General features: G+C 35.9%; 5 protein-coding genes across 8 annotated transcripts; 3 read left to right on the plus strand and 2 right to left on the minus strand.

Annotated features, from left to right (window-relative positions):
- Window positions 1-74: 74 nt before the first annotated feature.
- On the minus strand, window positions 75-3,598 carry LOC100641334 (centromere/microtubule-binding protein CBF5-like). Of its 4 annotated transcripts, none has more exons than XM_019995107.1 (17): window positions 3,452-3,598; window positions 3,357-3,382; window positions 3,241-3,306; window positions 2,977-3,117; window positions 2,632-2,767; window positions 2,463-2,524; window positions 2,255-2,381; window positions 2,040-2,170; window positions 1,490-1,553; window positions 1,355-1,434; window positions 1,182-1,302; window positions 947-1,065; window positions 813-880; window positions 641-719; window positions 339-428; window positions 221-286; window positions 75-158 (listed from the first exon to the last, which is right to left on the minus strand). In XM_019995107.1, exons 1-17 carry the CDS (start codon window positions 3,504-3,506, stop codon window positions 90-92), a joined length of 1,500 nt encoding a protein of 499 aa, XP_019850666.1. In that variant the 5' UTR covers window positions 3,507-3,598; the 3' UTR covers window positions 75-89. The 4 variants fall into 4 exon arrangements, with proteins under 4 accessions (XP_019850666.1, XP_019850665.1, XP_019850664.1 ...); XM_019995106.1 differs by having other exon boundaries at window positions 3,241-3,309; XM_019995105.1 differs by having other exon boundaries at window positions 3,357-3,397.
- A 23-nt stretch (window positions 3,599-3,621) lies between these two features.
- On the plus strand, window positions 3,622-4,998 carry LOC100631780 (60S ribosomal protein L8-like). The gene is made up of 7 exons (XM_003385626.3): window positions 3,622-3,709; window positions 3,769-3,895; window positions 4,025-4,178; window positions 4,231-4,341; window positions 4,394-4,470; window positions 4,530-4,676; window positions 4,742-4,998. The coding sequence occupies exons 2-7, from the start codon at window positions 3,770-3,772 to the stop codon at window positions 4,901-4,903; spliced, it is 777 nt and encodes a 258-aa protein (XP_003385674.1). The 5' UTR covers window positions 3,622-3,709; window position 3,769; the 3' UTR covers window positions 4,904-4,998.
- A 103-nt stretch (window positions 4,999-5,101) lies between these two features.
- On the minus strand, window positions 5,102-8,343 carry LOC109581207 (major facilitator superfamily domain-containing protein 1-like). Its single transcript, XM_019995103.1, has 16 exons — window positions 8,100-8,343; window positions 7,612-7,664; window positions 7,371-7,526; window positions 7,248-7,315; window positions 7,079-7,187; window positions 6,939-7,035; window positions 6,764-6,859; window positions 6,610-6,721; window positions 6,343-6,479; window positions 6,199-6,284; window positions 6,048-6,145; window positions 5,878-5,990; window positions 5,762-5,815; window positions 5,647-5,713; window positions 5,460-5,583; window positions 5,102-5,373 (listed from the first exon to the last, which is right to left on the minus strand). Exons 1-16 carry the CDS (start codon window positions 8,311-8,313, stop codon window positions 5,308-5,310), a joined length of 1,650 nt encoding a protein of 549 aa, XP_019850662.1. The 5' UTR covers window positions 8,314-8,343; the 3' UTR covers window positions 5,102-5,307.
- A 189-nt stretch (window positions 8,344-8,532) lies between these two features.
- LOC100641589 (cAMP-dependent protein kinase catalytic subunit PRKX-like) lies at window positions 8,533-13,395 on the plus strand. Its single transcript, XM_011404877.2, has 7 exons — window positions 8,533-8,793; window positions 9,095-9,263; window positions 11,137-11,400; window positions 11,705-11,827; window positions 12,450-12,603; window positions 12,655-12,732; window positions 12,960-13,395. Exons 1-7 carry the CDS (start codon window positions 8,547-8,549, stop codon window positions 13,083-13,085), a joined length of 1,161 nt encoding a protein of 386 aa, XP_011403179.2. The 5' UTR covers window positions 8,533-8,546; the 3' UTR covers window positions 13,086-13,395.
- Window positions 13,396-15,866: 2,471 nt separating this feature from the next.
- On the plus strand, window positions 15,867-16,682 carry LOC109581213 (uncharacterized). The gene is made up of 5 exons (XM_019995114.1): window positions 15,867-15,891; window positions 15,958-16,128; window positions 16,172-16,277; window positions 16,323-16,382; window positions 16,430-16,682. The coding sequence occupies exons 2-5, from the start codon at window positions 15,990-15,992 to the stop codon at window positions 16,599-16,601; spliced, it is 477 nt and encodes a 158-aa protein (XP_019850673.1). The 5' UTR covers window positions 15,867-15,891; window positions 15,958-15,989; the 3' UTR covers window positions 16,602-16,682.
- Window positions 16,683-16,796: the final 114 nt, after the last annotated feature.

A 16,796-nucleotide genomic window follows, 5' to 3' on the forward strand; every position in this document is an offset into this window, starting at 1 on the left:
GATTATTGTTGATTGTTTAATGTTATTGATATTTACATTATTGTTTATATTTACAAAATAGTGTTGTTTATGTGTTTTTGCTTTTGGCATCAAGTTTCCACCTCTGCCGTCTCTTTACTGTGCTTCTTTTTCTTCTTCTTATGAATGTTATCCTCAATCTATGTATATGCATTAAAATATTATTTTTAAAAATGACATTTCGTTCCAAACTGATACTCACTAAATCTTCATCTGATTGCGACTCTTTCTTATTCTTCTTCTTCTTCTTATGATGATGTTCTTCAGCCTATGATCAGAAAATCCACAGCTGCTTTATAGATCCAATAATTCAAACTAACTTCTTCGTCTGATTTCGAGTCTTTCTTCTTTTTCTTCTTCTTTTTCTCTTTCTTTCCTGCAGCCTCACTAGTTACAGAATCTGGTGAACACTACAACATGAAATACACAAAACAGAGAGAGAGAGAGAGACAGTATGTAGCAGCCGAAACAAAAACTGTCTTGAAATAATAAAAATCTTATTCAAGAAGCTTTTGAAAATGCACTCTTTGATGTGTTAATGGAGACATGAGGGAGGAAAATAATACAAAAATTAAGAGGAAAGAAAAGGAGGCAGGATACAAAGAGATAAGAGGTCAGTTACCTCAGTTTCCATTGGCTCTTCTTCTACAGGTGCACCAGCAGGAGGACTAACAGTTGTTGTAGCAACTGGGGGAGTTGGCCTGCAAGAAAGAGATATGAGATAATGAAAAGTTTGGTTTACAAGGCATGCATCATTATCAAGATATTGCAGCCATTAAGCAGGTAAAACTTACACTTTATTTTTCTCCTTGGAATATTTTGGTATTTCTCCGGCAGCTATCTTTTTCTTCTTCTCTAAAGCCTTTGTTGAAAAGAAACGCAATATTTAACAGTCGGGACAGTTGCTAAATCGACAAAAAAGACTCACTTTTGGTCCAAGTCCCCATTTCCTTGGATATACATCTCTACTCATAATAACACGCTTGATCTTGGCACAAGAATTATGATCACAAGTGACCATTTCTGCTGTTGATAATAAAGCAATGCCTACACATGCCATAATAAAGGAATACTAAATACTAAGTACTATAATGTCACTATAAGCAATGATGGTATGAAGATTTAGAGCACTAGATTAAGTGATAATGATTCTCAAGACTCACCTAATGCAACAGCTTCTCCTTTTGGAGTCATTATGACAATCTCCATCTTAGGCTCAATCCCCTCATCAAATCTCAGGACGCCAGGAAGCTGGACCTTAGCACCATAGCATATGGCATTAACCTTTCAAATAAAAGAGTAAATAATGTTAATGCACTAAAAGATGGTGACTCACAGCACTATCCTTGATGACTAGTCTCTTATGAGAGGTGAGCAAAGCTTCTAACGGTTTTACTACTTTCCTCAAGTAAGATTCTAATTTTTATAAAATATAACCAGAGAATAAGAATTTTGTAGGGTGAGTTTGTACCATCTTTCATGTTATCATATTGCCACTGTGCATCCAATACATCATGCATAGTTACCAGATCATCCTATAAATGTAAGGACAAGTAGGGGCATGAGCTTTCGTTTACATACATAAATTGACTCATTTTTTTAAATGGCCATAACTCAAAAAATTTCAGTCTGAATCAGCTCAAACTTTCTACAAGGCATAAGGACATCAATATGTATCAGAAAATGTAATAAAAATTGAGGTTGATTCCGGAGCCATTTTTTGGAAAAACCATGGGCTATAGTACAGGGTAATTTTTCGAAATTGGCTCATTCTTTAAAATGGTCATAACTTGAAAAATTTTAGTCGGAATCAGCTCAAACTTTCTACACAGCATAAGGACATCATATCTATCAGAAAATGTAATAAAAACTGGGGGTGATTTTAGAGCCATTTTTCGGAAAAAAGCATGGGCTATAGTACAGGGATTCTTTCAGAAATTGGCTCATTTTTAAAATGGCCATAATTCAGTCAAAACTTTAACAAATAAGTACATAGTAATACGATTATAATGAGTCTTTACGTTCTCAGACTGTATTCCAGACCTAACTCGTCTTAGCTCTGCCATATGAGCCCCAACACCAACCATAAGACCCAAATGAACACAGAGTGTACGTATATAAGTACCTGCCTCACAACTAACCCAAAAAACACCTTAAAAGAGAAGAGAAAGGAAGGAACAATAACAGAAAGCAAGAGAGGAATGGCATTAGTCAAAAATTAAAAAATCTACAATACCTAGATGTCTTTGGTCATCATATTCCAATAATTTATTCTCGTAGATGGTCCTAATTCTCAATTGTCTCTTGACAGCTGAAATAAGTGGAGGACGTTGAAAAAGTGAGCCAACCATTGTCTGGAGTATCTATTATATATATTATAATGATGGGCATGCATAGGAATGATGAAAATAATCCGTGGATCAATGAAGTATTAACTATTATACCTTTACAATGTCACTCTCTTTAGCTTCTTTGTGAAACTTCACCACACACACATACTCTTTACCTGTACAGCAAAGAAGAGATGAAGAGTGAGGTTATTATGCTGCTACATCACACACAGACACACACACACACACACGCACACACACACACACACACACACAAACACACCTGCTCCTTGTTGCGATTTTACTAGTCTTGTAGTTCTGTCAATGCAAACGATCAGACAGCCAGTGACCTGTGGATCCAGTGTGCCACTGTGGCCTGTCTTCTCCACACGCAATATCCTTTTTATCCATGCCACAACCTTAAGAAGGGAAAACGAGAATAACTCATTGGAAAAGTGACAGTATATAAAAAATAAAATAGTTGGCATAGGAGACCAAGTTTTTAGAAATATAAATAAAAAAATTATATTATTTATCAGTGCTCCATCAAATTTAAATAAACATATTATTATAACAAGCTCAGAAACCCAATCAACCCTCTTCCTTACTCCCTCCCTCTCTCATTTACTTCATGTGATGATGGGTTAGCTGGCTTATCAAGATTGATGAACCCATGTTTAACATAGTCCCCTATAGGACGTCGCAACGGAGGGCAGCCTGTTTCAAGAGGAGTGTAGTGTCCAGTGCGGACAACCATCTTGTGATAGTTCTATGAATAGGAATACACAGCATATGAATGGGTCTATTCAAAATCATAAATGCAATAGTTCATCGTAATAAGAAATAGTATTAATTTAAACTGCAGTATTATTGCAGGGTTAATTTGACTCACTTTTAAAAGGAGCGGCCATTCAGAGGTGTCAAGAGGAGGCGTTGATTGTGGTTTGATTATAAAATCCTGCTAAAAAATTACAATAAAATAATAAAATAAAAAATATATAGTAATACTTCGGATGAATCAGGTTCCTCGCTGCCTAATATAAAAATAATTATAATTAATTTTATCATCAATAATCATTATTATTTTTATCAAAATAAAAGACCTGCTTCTTGCGCTTCGATTAATTTTCTTTTCTTCGATTTCTTCTCCTCTGTCATCCTTCGTCTACTATTAATATTACCATCGAACAATTACTGATAGCTTTATTTTCACAGTTCCTTTTCTATGGAACGACCACGTGGAGTCGCGGCTTTGTGCTAATGTGCTTTAAGCGCATGCGCAGCTCTGAAAAAGGGCCTCTCCGTGTGGGTATCCATTGAGGACTCCATTGTACATATTACATCTTCTCCCATCGAGAAAGGTAAGTACATATACATGTAATGGGGAATGGATTTGAGTACTTTATCCTCTCCTTTGTAGGATGGGTAGGGTAATACGTGGACAGAGGAAGGGAAGAGGGAGTATATTCAAATCACACACTAAGCACAGAAAAGGACCAGCCAGACTGAGGGCTCTTGATTTTGCCGAGAGAAAAGGATACATCAAAGTATGTTAACATCAGTAATAGTTATAAGTAATAATGTAGAATATACCTTTAAATAATACATTATTATAATAGAGTGGAATAAGTATAATAATACATTAAATATATGCATGCTTGTTTCTTCTCCCCCAGGGTATAGTAAAGGATATCATTCATGATCCAGGACGAGGTGCTCCACTTGCTAGAGTGACGTTTAGAGATGCTTACAAGTATAGGCAGCATAAGGAACTGTTTGTTGCAACAGAAGGAATGTATACTGGCCAATTTGTGTACTGTGGAAAGAAAGGTAAGCGTATTTAAATAAGGACGCCATGACATACTTTACCTCTCGTCTGTAGCTCAATTATCAGTTGGTAATTGTCTTCCATTGGGAGTGATGCCTGAGGGTACTGTGGTGTGTCAGGTTGAAGAGAAACCAGGAGATAGGGGAAAGATTGCCAAAACATCAGGTACAATCAATCGTCAGAGTATTTGATGGTTCTTGTGCATTTCTTTCTATAGGTAACTATGCTACTGTTATTGCTCATAATCCGGACACCAAAAAGACACGTGTTAAACTTCCATCTGGCTCAAAGAAAGTAAGTCAACAAAGCATCAATAATCAAAACACATTTACTGGTACCAACATTGTGTACAGACCTTTCTCAGTAACTGTAGAGCTGTAGTGGGGATTGTTGCAGGAGGGGGCAGAATAGACAAGCCACTGCTAAAAGCAGGCAGTGCTTACCACAAGTATAAAGTGAAGAGGAACTGCTGGCCGAGAGTTAGAGGTGTTGCCATGAACGTAAGTCGTAATGAATGGCAGTCATTTTTCATAAGCAAAATACATTTATTGTGATTTCTCTGTAGCCTGTGGAGCATCCCCATGGAGGTGGTAACCATCAACATATTGGTAAACCCAGTACGGTGAAGAGAGGGACTCCAGCTGGTCGTAAGGTTGGTCTTATTGCTGCTAGACGCACAGGACGATTGAGAGGAGGCAAGGCATCTGGAAACCAGAAGGACGATTGAAGGACTAAATGATGTGTTTCTTTTCTTCTCTTTCTCTCTTGATTATAATTTCAAAATTATTTAAAATAAATTGTAAAATTGTTTGTGCCATAATATCTGCTGCAATTGCGATTCATTGCTATACACACATTTTAATAGCTAGTGTATATAGTATGAGTGTAATTCATCAAGAAGATAGAAGTCTATTCCATCTATATCGATGCAACAAATCACTTAATGAACTTAATATTGTAAAAATTTTTCCAAAATTAGGATCAAAAATAATATCAGCAAACAATTACTTTACATTCATAATCTTAAATGCAAACCCCTCAAGAGTTTAGTTCTCTTTAGTATAATTAATAATACGCACAAGTGAAGGAGATACAATGAGAAGGGGAGAGAGAGGCCGGTGGGAGATACTATCATTTGTGAAATCCCATTGCCATACTGGCAGTCAATGCATTGACATGTACAACATGATCTGGAATCTACAAAAAAATAAATAAAAAGTATAACATATAAAATAAATTTTTATATAAATGTACATATTGTCTCTTTGTCATTTTATTGTTACCTGAGCTCCCATTCTTGATAATAGTCTGTTACGGACATGGAATGCTGACATTGGGCGAATTGGATTAGCAGCAATTGCAGCCTCTGCTTGTATATCAGCAATACCATTGGAAGATATGGTTGTACTGCAATATATGATAACATTATAATAATAACAAATTTATTCTTAATCTCTCTCTCTCTCTTACGTGTCATCTTTATTCTTTTCTTCATCAGCAATCTTTTTCCTCTCCCAATAAGACAAATTAAGAACGCCTTATAAATACAGTATAACTCACAGAAACAACACCAAATGTGACTAACCATTATACTTGACTGAGTCAACAAGGTAAAGGGCTATAGCAGCAATCATTGTAACTACAGTAATAATTAAGAGAAGAGGAGGACCAGGTTTAATTAACCCAACTGCTGGTACTTACCACACAAGCAAATGCAAAAGAAAACTTCCAAAATGAGGTAACCGACTCTGTCAATAATGACACCATTAACAATGGGGACAATTGCTAGGCCAAGATTCTGTACTGACTGCATACTTTAGAGGAGAGAAGAATCATCACACACACACACAGAGCAGTATTAATAAACTTACAGTCCATAAGCTGTTCCTAATTGATGCTCAGGAACAATGAATGCAACGAGTGGCCATAAAGAACAAGCAAGTATAGAATAAGCGAATCCCATACCAAGCTATAGTAAAAAAAGGTATGGTTAGCATATTAGAGGCACAAGTAATAACATACCATGGCTAGAAAAGGAATGTAGGTAGCACCATTGCCAAAGGCAAAGGCAGCATGACAACCAAGAGTAGCCAAAACACCAAATATCACTGGGGGAAGAAGAATGGAGAATAGTAGTCTTGTATAATGTAAAACCAGACAACATACACCAAAATAGGTTACATCCAATTCTATCAACAGCAATGCCAAAGACTGGAGATGCCAGTGCTGACATGAAGTATACAATACTGTTGACAATATTAGCAACGCCTGGACTCATCCCGTACTTATCTTCAAGAAATACACTGAAAGAGAAGAGAAATAAAAAACAGATTGAAAGTTAGAATTAAGGAGAGAGGGGGAGAGAGATGAGAGCGACATTTAGAATTGAAGGAAAAACAAATAAAAAGGAAAGTATAAGAGAGAGGAGCTTACGTAGCCACTCCAATGAAAGGGAACACTGTCACATAATACATCACACAAACGATAAAAATGAGCCAGAGAGACAAGGAGAAATCCTTGACATCTCTTAAACTTATTTTCTCACCTAAAAAAAATCAATGATTAAAGGATGTATAAACAATTGTACCTTCTCCTTTCTTCCTCTTGACAATTCTAGCAGCTCTTCTGTCAAACAGGCCCAGAGCCACACCAGTGATGAGTGAAAATATACAAAACCCAAAACCTTTCAAGACAAAAGAAAATATTAACACATATAAATATGATGTACATGCATGATTACAAAAGAGCATATGGAGACTTACCAACTAGAAGTACTACTCCTAGACGGACTGGTTTACTATGAATACCATCAAATGTATCAAACATTTTTTGATTGACATTCATATTAACAGTACTACCCTATTTAAAAAATAATAATAATAGTAACAATAATAATGCTTACGACACGAGAAATGCTGAGAAGAGCACCAAATACAAAATTCAACTCTTTCCCTTTAAACCAAAGGACAGCATAAGCGTTCTGTGCCACAGCTAATGATTCACCACCTAGACTAAAAGGGAGAGAAGGAAAGTGTATCTGGATAAACTAATGGGTAAGTCATTGATTATACCCAAAAACAAATCTTCCAACCAGCATCAACCAAAATTTATCAAAAATGCCGCCAAGAGCAAAGATTAGCTAAAGAGAAAAAATAACAGACTATAAAGGATGATTTGTGCCATACATTACATACCTGGCCGACTGTCACAAAAACGCTAAATAAAACAGTTCCGATTCTAACTCCGATCCACCTGTCAATCAACACTCCTCCAATCAATGACAATATGACATTAGGCCACGAGTATAACGAATATAACAGATTGTACTGAGTGTTGTCGACACGCATAACCTATAAACAATAAACAACAACAATAAACAAAAATAGCAATAATATCATAAACAAAAATAGGCAATATAATCACTAGTGGATGTACCTGTATAATGGTACGAGTGAGAGCCGCCGGATTATCATAACAATAGTAACTGCCTGCAAGTTATAATAAAGATACTGATAATAAGTGAAGTTTATATAGCCGGAATGATCAATATGTCACACTTCATTAAAATGACAAAAGAAATACAAACAATATTTAATATCTTATTGTTTTTAACATTCTCTCTCTCTCCCTCTCATCTATCTTTACCATTGCTTCATAATCAAACAGAGAAAAGGGATAGAAAAGTACATGTATGTGTACGTCAAATAATACTTGTGCATCAGTGTATGTCGTTAGCTGCTCTGTGTGCTTACTGTAGTGCTCATGAAACCTCATGTTGATTCGAAGCCAAATGAAAATGCAATATTTTGGCACATCAACTACTATCATTGACCCAACCCACAGAACACCCACATATATTACAATACATTTTGATGTTTTTATTATATAATTGAAAAAAATTCTCCTCTTTTTTTGTCTCTTACCGAAGCTAAGAGAGCACATTAGACACAGCATCAGAAACCTGTGCATCCATCTCCTTGGATCACACGGGAGGAAGTTATCAATTCGATACTTGGACCTTGCTTGAGGTCTAGAATTAGCACTGCCATCAATAGCACTCAATCCATTAAAGCCACTGCTTCCATAAAGGACCTGTGGGTCAGAAGAATTTAATGGAGCTTTCTCAGTAGACATCATGGGATCATGGGACACTTCAAAATCACGTGACTGTTTACTAGAATAATTAGTAGGCGTGGTTTTTGCAACAAGTTTCCGAGCATGAGCGGAGATACGGCTATGATCAGGATTTTACCATATCGCAAAGTTCTACGGAAAACACGTGGTGTATTTTTTAAAGGCGGGGTGTTGGGCGGCATTCGGTAGGTGTATGATTTTCATTAAGAAATTTATTTACCCTAATCACTTTAAAAATGGCGTGTGGGGGTGAAATGACTGATCTAACACACGAGGAGGAAGAAGAGGAGAGAATGCAGCACCAGACGGTTTTACCTGCCCAGACCAGTACCACAACTGACAGCGTGGCGGCGAGCGAACTAGCCAGACACTTGGGACAAGTCTCCCTCGAATCCAGTCCCATTCTCAGCGGAGCTGGTTCCAGAGAGGCTAGATATACTAGGAAATTCTCTTTGAGAGAATTAGAAATACAACAAACTATAGGTAAAAGCATAACAATGAACCAGAAGTCACTTGTATAATATCAATACATGCTATTATATGGGTTTTAGCTCTGCAGTCAAAAAGTCTATGTATACATTGACTAAACTTATTAGATGCCTCTACTGTGTTTGTCTTTATTGCTCCTTGCTATTATAGTTTGCTATTTTAATGAGGAAAGATAGAGGTAGTTGAAAAAGGAAATGTGTGAAATGTAGTGCTCTCTGGAGTGTTATACTTTGATTGACTAGACTCTTGTCCTTTTTGCTCTACTAGATGACCTGACCCTCTTTCCTTTATTTAGGTACAGGTACATTTGGTCGTGTAGTACTAACAAGAGAGATATCATCAAGGCAGTATTATGCACTCAAAATAATGTCAATAGCGGAGGTCATCAGACTAAAGCAAGTGGAGCATGTGAACAATGAGAAAGAGATACTCACCTCGCTCCAGCATCCATTCATCGTTAATTTGTAAGTGCTTCACTGAGGCTACGTTGTTTACATAGCAACGAGACCGATGCAATCCGTATAATAGTTTTGTGCGGCCTGTTTTATGCTTCTGTTTACACGGAAATGAATGAAAACCATGATAGAATCTTGATAGAATCTTGATAGAACTCTATGGAAACAAAACAGATGTTCAAAGTGCGTATATCATTTTTTTAAAAACAACGATGCGTTTTGTGTTGCTGTCTAAACCCAGCCTTAATTTGCAGTTCATACCTCCCAATTACAAAAATCCTTTTGCAAAAAAAAGATGTTACAATTATGAAAATTCGAGAGATTTACACATGAATCCTAGTAGACTCTAAAGGATTCAGCACTTATGCATACTGGGACTTACATGCATAGTATTACATACATAATGTTTGCATCTTTATGTACAGTGCAATATTACCATCACTCCTACTGTACTTACTTCTACAATGTGCATATAAATGCTATAGGGCATTGTGTGTTAGTGTGAGTTCATGTTTTGTACAAATGCACCATTGAGTCTTCCTTAGTTGTGGTTATTATTATCTCATTTTTAAAGGACATGGTGTAATAATTAGATTCTTGATCCTATTGAGGATTACTTGCATGTATATGTACATGTACACACACACATACACATCCATGCATTTATTGCAATATAGTAATTGGTAGCTGACCGAGTTGAGATGTTTGTGTCTGAATACTGCCTCGTTTGTTTACATAAAGACATGTTGGCTTGCTTCATTAGTGACTGTTCCGTACTATCAACTGGAGATTAAAGTCCGTGGATGGAGAAGGAATGCACTCATATCTGTACTGTTTATGAGTTGACTAAGTAACTTGGTGTCATGATTACACTTGTGATGTATTTTTGTGGGTGTCTCTGCATTTGATATGTCATCTTATTTTCTTTGTATTTCATATTAGCATCATTGCAGCTGAAACTTGATATCACCACCAAGACCTTGTACATGTACATGCGTGTGTATAATTACGTAAGTGTACATGCCCATATAGTCCCTCATGCATGGACAATAATGATTTTTAAGCTCAACAAAGCTGTATTTAATTATTATTATTATTTAATGATTGTATTCAATACAGTTCATTCTTCGTTCCTTTCATGTTTCTCTCGTTTTATTTTTATTTTTAGTAATAAGTAGTGACGATTTATTGCACGTCATCACACAAATCACATTATTATGATTTCTTTTTAATTGCATATTTCAATGGTATATCTACATCTAATTTATGCATGCTTACATATGTCACCCTGTGTCTACTAGTATGTATCTATGCATGTAGTGTGTGTGTGTGTCTGTGTGTGTGTGGTCACAATCAGTTGTGCCTCAGTGAAAGTTCAATGAGTCGTTCTTCCTTTATGTTGCAACTCTTAAAAACCTTATTAATGCTTTGAATGTTTTACTATCATTATTATTTACATGTGTATGTTGTGTCTCCATCATCATCCTGATCTCTTTATGCAAGTGTGCTTGTGTTTACACACTTTATAAATAACTCAATAATGACATAACAACAATAATAATAATATATAATAATAGTAATAATAATAGTAATAGTAATAATAATAATAAGGTTTAATGTCTGCTATAATGTGTGTGTTCCTGTAGCAGTGTGACTATAACGGAAATTCATTTTTAAGCAGCACTACTGAGTTTGTATATGTAACACTTGCAACACCCACTGATGCATACACAAACTCCCTCTATAGCAATTATTCCATTTATATACTCACTGTAGTACAATGTGTAATAAATCTATTACTTGTATGTACATTAATCTACTCATTCAAAATTTCTTTTTAGAGAGCATGCATGTACTTATTATATTATGTATGTTTCTATAGGGCATGGACGCATCATGATAATAGGTTCTTATACATGTTATTGGAGTACGTGCCTGGAGGAGAGTTGTTCACTTATCTAAGAACTGCTCAGAGATTTGATAACGCCACGTCAATGTTCTTTGCTTCGGAGATAGTGCTGGTAATGGACTACCTCCACAGTCAGTATATTGTGTATAGAGACCTCAAGCCTGAGAATATACTCATTGATAGCACCGGACACATTAAGTTGTGCGATTTTGGGTTTGCTAAGAGACTAGCTGATAGGTAAAGAAGAAGAATGGAGAGAGAGAGGGGAGAGAGAGAGAGGGAGTAGGGGGACATAGAGTAATAGGTATGTGCAATTGTGCATAGTACATGTATGTAGGGAGAATTTTATTGTAATTTTAATGGCAATTGGAATTCCATTTTTGGTTCATATGAGGTGATATTATTAATTTAGATCGATCTGGTTTTTACAGCAAAGCTACTCACTTATATCAATGTGTCTATATGGGTCTCCTACACTCTTGTTATTCTTATTCCAACCCTCTCTCTCTCTCCCTCTTTTCTTCCTTCTTTATCTTACCAGGCGTACCTATACATTGTGTGGTACTCCTGAATATTTGGCCCCAGAGATCATTCAGGGCAAAGGTCACGGCAGAGAAGTTGATTGGTGGGCACTGGGTATACTAGTCTATGAGATGCTAGTTGGGTAAGTGAAGAAGAGAGATAGAGAGAGTGAGATGATGATCACAAGCTTCATCTATTAAGGGCTTAGTTCCCCCATACTGTAGTGCATGGGTTTCGCTACAAGAAAATTTTTTATGTACATACTCTAAAGTTGCTTAAAAACTTGGCCCAAGACAATGGGCTATAGTACAGGGTATTTTGTCAAGAATCACCAGAATAGATTTTTTCATTTTTATAATTTTCTTTGATGCATATACATGTTCTTATGCTGTGTATCAACTTTGAGCTGATTTCGATACAATTTGAATTTTTTATGAATTTTTAAAGTTGCTCAAAAATTGGGCCCAAGACCATGTACTGTAGTACAGGGCCATGGGTCAAATTTTGTCAAAAATGGCTCAGAGAGAATCCTCCATTTTTATAATTTTTTCTGATGCATATACATGTTCTTATGTTGTGTAGAAATTTTAAGCTCATTCCGATCAAAATTAGATTTTTTATGAATTTTTAAAGTTGCTCAAAAACTTGGCCCGAGACCATAATGGGCTATTATAGTACAGTACAGGGTATTTTGTCAAAAAAAATTGCCACGAGAGATTTCATGTATGTAAATCACAGTGATTATAATAGATTTATCATCTTAGGTACCCGCCATTTTTTGATGAGCATCCGTTTAGAATATACGAGAAGATCCTTGAAGGGAAGGTCGACTGGCCTAAAGTGATCAGTAGCACTGCAAAGGACTTGATTAAGAAGTTACTGGTGAAGGACGTAACCAGAAGACTAGGAAGTCTTAAGGTACCGTGGGGTAGCATATTTTGCTCACTTTTCTATGCCTCTATTCACTAGGATGGTGTTGATGATGTCAAGCAGCACAAGTGGTTCCGTGGCGTTGATTGGGATGCTGTCCTCATGAGAAAATCACTTGTAAGCCACACTTGATAATCTTGTCACAAAATGAGTGCAGAATCAAAATTTGTCCAAATTTGTGTATCATTACTGTGTCAAGAATCAAGCATTTTTATGCTTTTGTGTTAACTGTAAACCTTCCTTAGTCAAGTAATGGATCATATTATTAGTTATGGTTTTGCTGTAATTAAAACTAAAGGTATAATATTAGTTTATATTTAACTCTCCCTTTCCCCTTTTTCCAGCCTTTGATAATACCAAGGGTTTCTCATCCCGGCGATACAAGGAACTTTGAACGCTATCCTGAAGACGGTTGGTATAACATATTACCATTAAGAGATGAGGACATTGCACCGTTTAAAGATTTCTAGTAACAAAAAATAATAATAGATAACTCTTATTATTATTATTATTATTATTTATGAAATGTTATATAATTGCGTCCACTGAATTCCATCATTATTATTATTATTATCATTTTTTTTGCTGTTATTATTATTATTATCTTGTATGATGTAACATTTTAATTATTATTATTATTATTTAAGTTTGTGTTTTTCTCTATTTTTTCCCTTTGCTCACAACAGCCTTGTTTTTCCACACCTTTCTATTATTTTTTTTATTACCAAGCTGATTATTAAAGTATTATAAATATCCAACTACTATGTATGGTCAAAAACTTAAATGCTAATTGATAATGGCTTTGCACGATAATAAGAGTACAAGTGAATGATAAACTGTTCTGATTGTTGTGGCTCCCAAATGGATAACATGAAATATAAATTCAAGGGATTGAGTTGAACAGAAAGTAATCATCTGACAGTAACGTGATCATTGTGACACAAACTGTCACAACAACATCAACCAGTAACCATCGAAATGAATGTACCCACAGCATTGGTTGTCTTCTTGTTGAGTGTCAGTGAAGTTATTAATCAATGTCCACCTTCCTCAGGTAAGACACTGGATGAGTATAATAACAACTGTATAGGTTTTTATAGGTATCTACCTGACCAGATCTTATGAAGAAACCTGTTATCCTAATGGGTCATATTTTTGGGATAGCACTGTCAATGCAGTTACTGAAGCTATATCATGTGTGTTACCTGGTACTAGTCTAACTACTGGTCAGTGGGTTAGAGTTGCTGATCCTGATGATCCTGTTGACTGTAACAGTGATAGTGCCAGTGATCCTTTTCGTTGTACTAATGTCACTTCACCTGCTGCTAATGTCAGTCTTTATCTTGCTCAGGGACTAACAGCAACTACAGAAGGCTGGTACAAGTGTTGTCTACCCACTGATTGTTCAGATCCTAACACTAACATCATCTTTGCTAATATATTCAGTAAGAGGAGACTATAATCACTTACTGATGTAATAATTTTCATTTGTAGGATTTGCAGAGATAGAATCATTTACTGTTGCTGATTTTCCTTCTGATATGACAGTATATCCTCAGGAATATAAATTGAATTGTATTAAAATTGGACACTACGGTTATGGTATTAGTATGAACATTGGTAGTACTGCACTGGCTAGTTATACCAGTTGTGATGATCGATATAGTACTTGTCCTGGTACTGTGTTAGTTAGTAGTAGCAACACATTAAGATATACTGTTAATATCACATGGGATGGAATGACTGTCAGTAGTGGATCAATCAGTCAATCAACCACTGGAGATCAAATGTATCAGTGCAGGGTAGCAGATCATCCTGATAGTAGGAAAATTAGAATGCGTAATGTAGTTATAAAAGGTAATGTCAATGAATGCAAATAATTCTTGTTACCAATAATATTAGCACCAGCAACTGCTCCCTCTTCTCTTACTGAGGTCAACAATACAACTACCACTATCACTGTCAGTTGGACTGCACTTGATTCATCTGATGCTGATGGATATGTAGTCAATGTCACTAGTGACACAAACACTGTGCAGACAGTACAGGTGGAGGGAAGTAGTAATAATACAATCACACTGAATGGACTGAGAGCAGTAGTAGCTTATAGCATCACAGTCAGAGCCTATCAACAATTACTGGGACCTGCTAGTACAATCAATGTCTTCACTCATTGTCAGCAGGAAGGTATTTTGATTCTTATATAATGTATCAATGTAAGTATTAATTTCATAGGTATCTATTTAGCATATAATGGAACCTGTTATTCTAATGGATCATATTTTTGGGATACTAATATTAGACCAACTCCTCTACAGTGTGTATTACCTGGTGCTACTTTGAATGGTGGACAGTGGATTGGTCCTAATGGAGTAGTTCCTTGTCCGGGTAATAATTCAAATCTTTTATGTACTGTAGGATCAGCAGGATCAGGAGCTAGTCTCAGTGTTCACGTACCCTCCGGTAGCAGTGTATATCTTCAGCAACCTGGTGAAGGCTGGTACAAGTGTTGTCTACCCACTGATTGTTCAGATCCTAACACTAACATCATCTTTGCTAATATATTCAGTAAGAGGAGACTATAATCACTTACTGATGCAATAATGTTCATTTATAGGATATGCAGAGATAGAATCATTTACTGTTGCTGATCTTCCTTCCGATATGACAGTATATCCTCAGGAATACAAACTGAATTGTACTAAAACTGGACACTGGAAGTATGGTATTAGTGTGAGCATTGGTGGCACTGCACTGGCTAGTTACACTGGATGTAATCATCCAAATAGCAATTGTCCTCTTACAGTAAGATATACTGTTACTATCACATGGGATGGAATGACTGTCAGTAGTGGATCAATCAGTCAATCAACCACTGGAGATCAAATGTACCAGTGTGTACTGGATAATCCTAGTCCTGGTATTGACAGAACACGTACTTTAACCATTAAAGGTAAGATTGCATTGACCCTTTGTCCAATTACTTTTCTGTTATAATAGTACCAGCAACTGCTCCCTCTTCTCTTACTGAGGTCAGCAAGACAGCTACCACTATCACTGTCAGTTGGACTGCACTTGATTCATCTGATGCTGATGGATATGTAGTCAATGTCACTAGTGACACAGACACTGTGCAGACAGTACAGGTGGAGGGAAGTAGTAATAATACAATCACACTGAATGGACTGAGAGAAGAAACAACTTATAGCATCACAGTCAGAGCCTATCAACAATTACTGGGACCTGCTAGTACAATCAGTGTACAGACCTTACCAGGTATTGCTACTGCACCTTTTAATGTACTTGTAGCATTGTAGATGCATTAATTAATATTTGTTGTAGTTCCTAGTCCAGTAACCAGCCTCTCAGTATCAATGAGTCACTATGTAACATGCAGTACTGACAACACACCATCTAGCTGTATCTATACTACATCTTCTGCTAACTGGTTAACATCTAGCTCTATTTCTATTGTATCTTCTTCTTGCTTATCAACAAATGCTACAACACAAGGTAGAGTATAGTTTGAACCAGTTATTATTTATATTTTTAATAGATTTATCAGCATCAATTGTGAGCCTTATCATCATTTGTGTGATTCTTTTTGTTGCTTTGGTAAGTTGCTGTGTGGTTAATGGCCTCCTGTTACTGTACATTAAAAGGTAACTAATAACACGTCATGACATACATGAGTGATAAAATTATAGGATTAAAGATAAAAAGTATGACGTTATTGTTCGAAGATTCTCAGGGAGACAAAGATTTGTGTAAGTAGACTAAAACATGGTGACTTTCTTTATTTGTAAATCTATAGATCTAATGATGGGACCATTAAATTGAAATCCTGCGAGTCTTATGGTTATAATATTGAGAGAGAGTCGCATGAAAATAATAATAATGATGATGACAATGATGATGGAGTTTATGCTGAGCCTGCCATTTATGAAGAGTGCAGATCAGATGTTGATTATAAAATTTACTATTGAAACTGTTTTGTGTGTTAGGTAGATGTGTATATGCTATGTTAAGAGACTATGTCTTCTTTTTATTAAGCAAAAATAATTAAAGAATAATAATTGTTCTGCAAATGTAAAGGAAAATTTAATTTCAATAATACTATTGACAATTATCCTTTGTAAATTTGTTTTTAGCACCTTGTTAACACCTTTCCAATTTAACAA

The sequence above is a fragment of the Amphimedon queenslandica genome, unplaced genomic scaffold, assembly GCF_000090795.2.
Source record: "Amphimedon queenslandica unplaced genomic scaffold, v1.1 AMPQUscaffold_13455, whole genome shotgun sequence".
NCBI classification, from domain to species: domain Eukaryota; kingdom Metazoa; phylum Porifera; class Demospongiae; order Haplosclerida; family Niphatidae; genus Amphimedon; species Amphimedon queenslandica.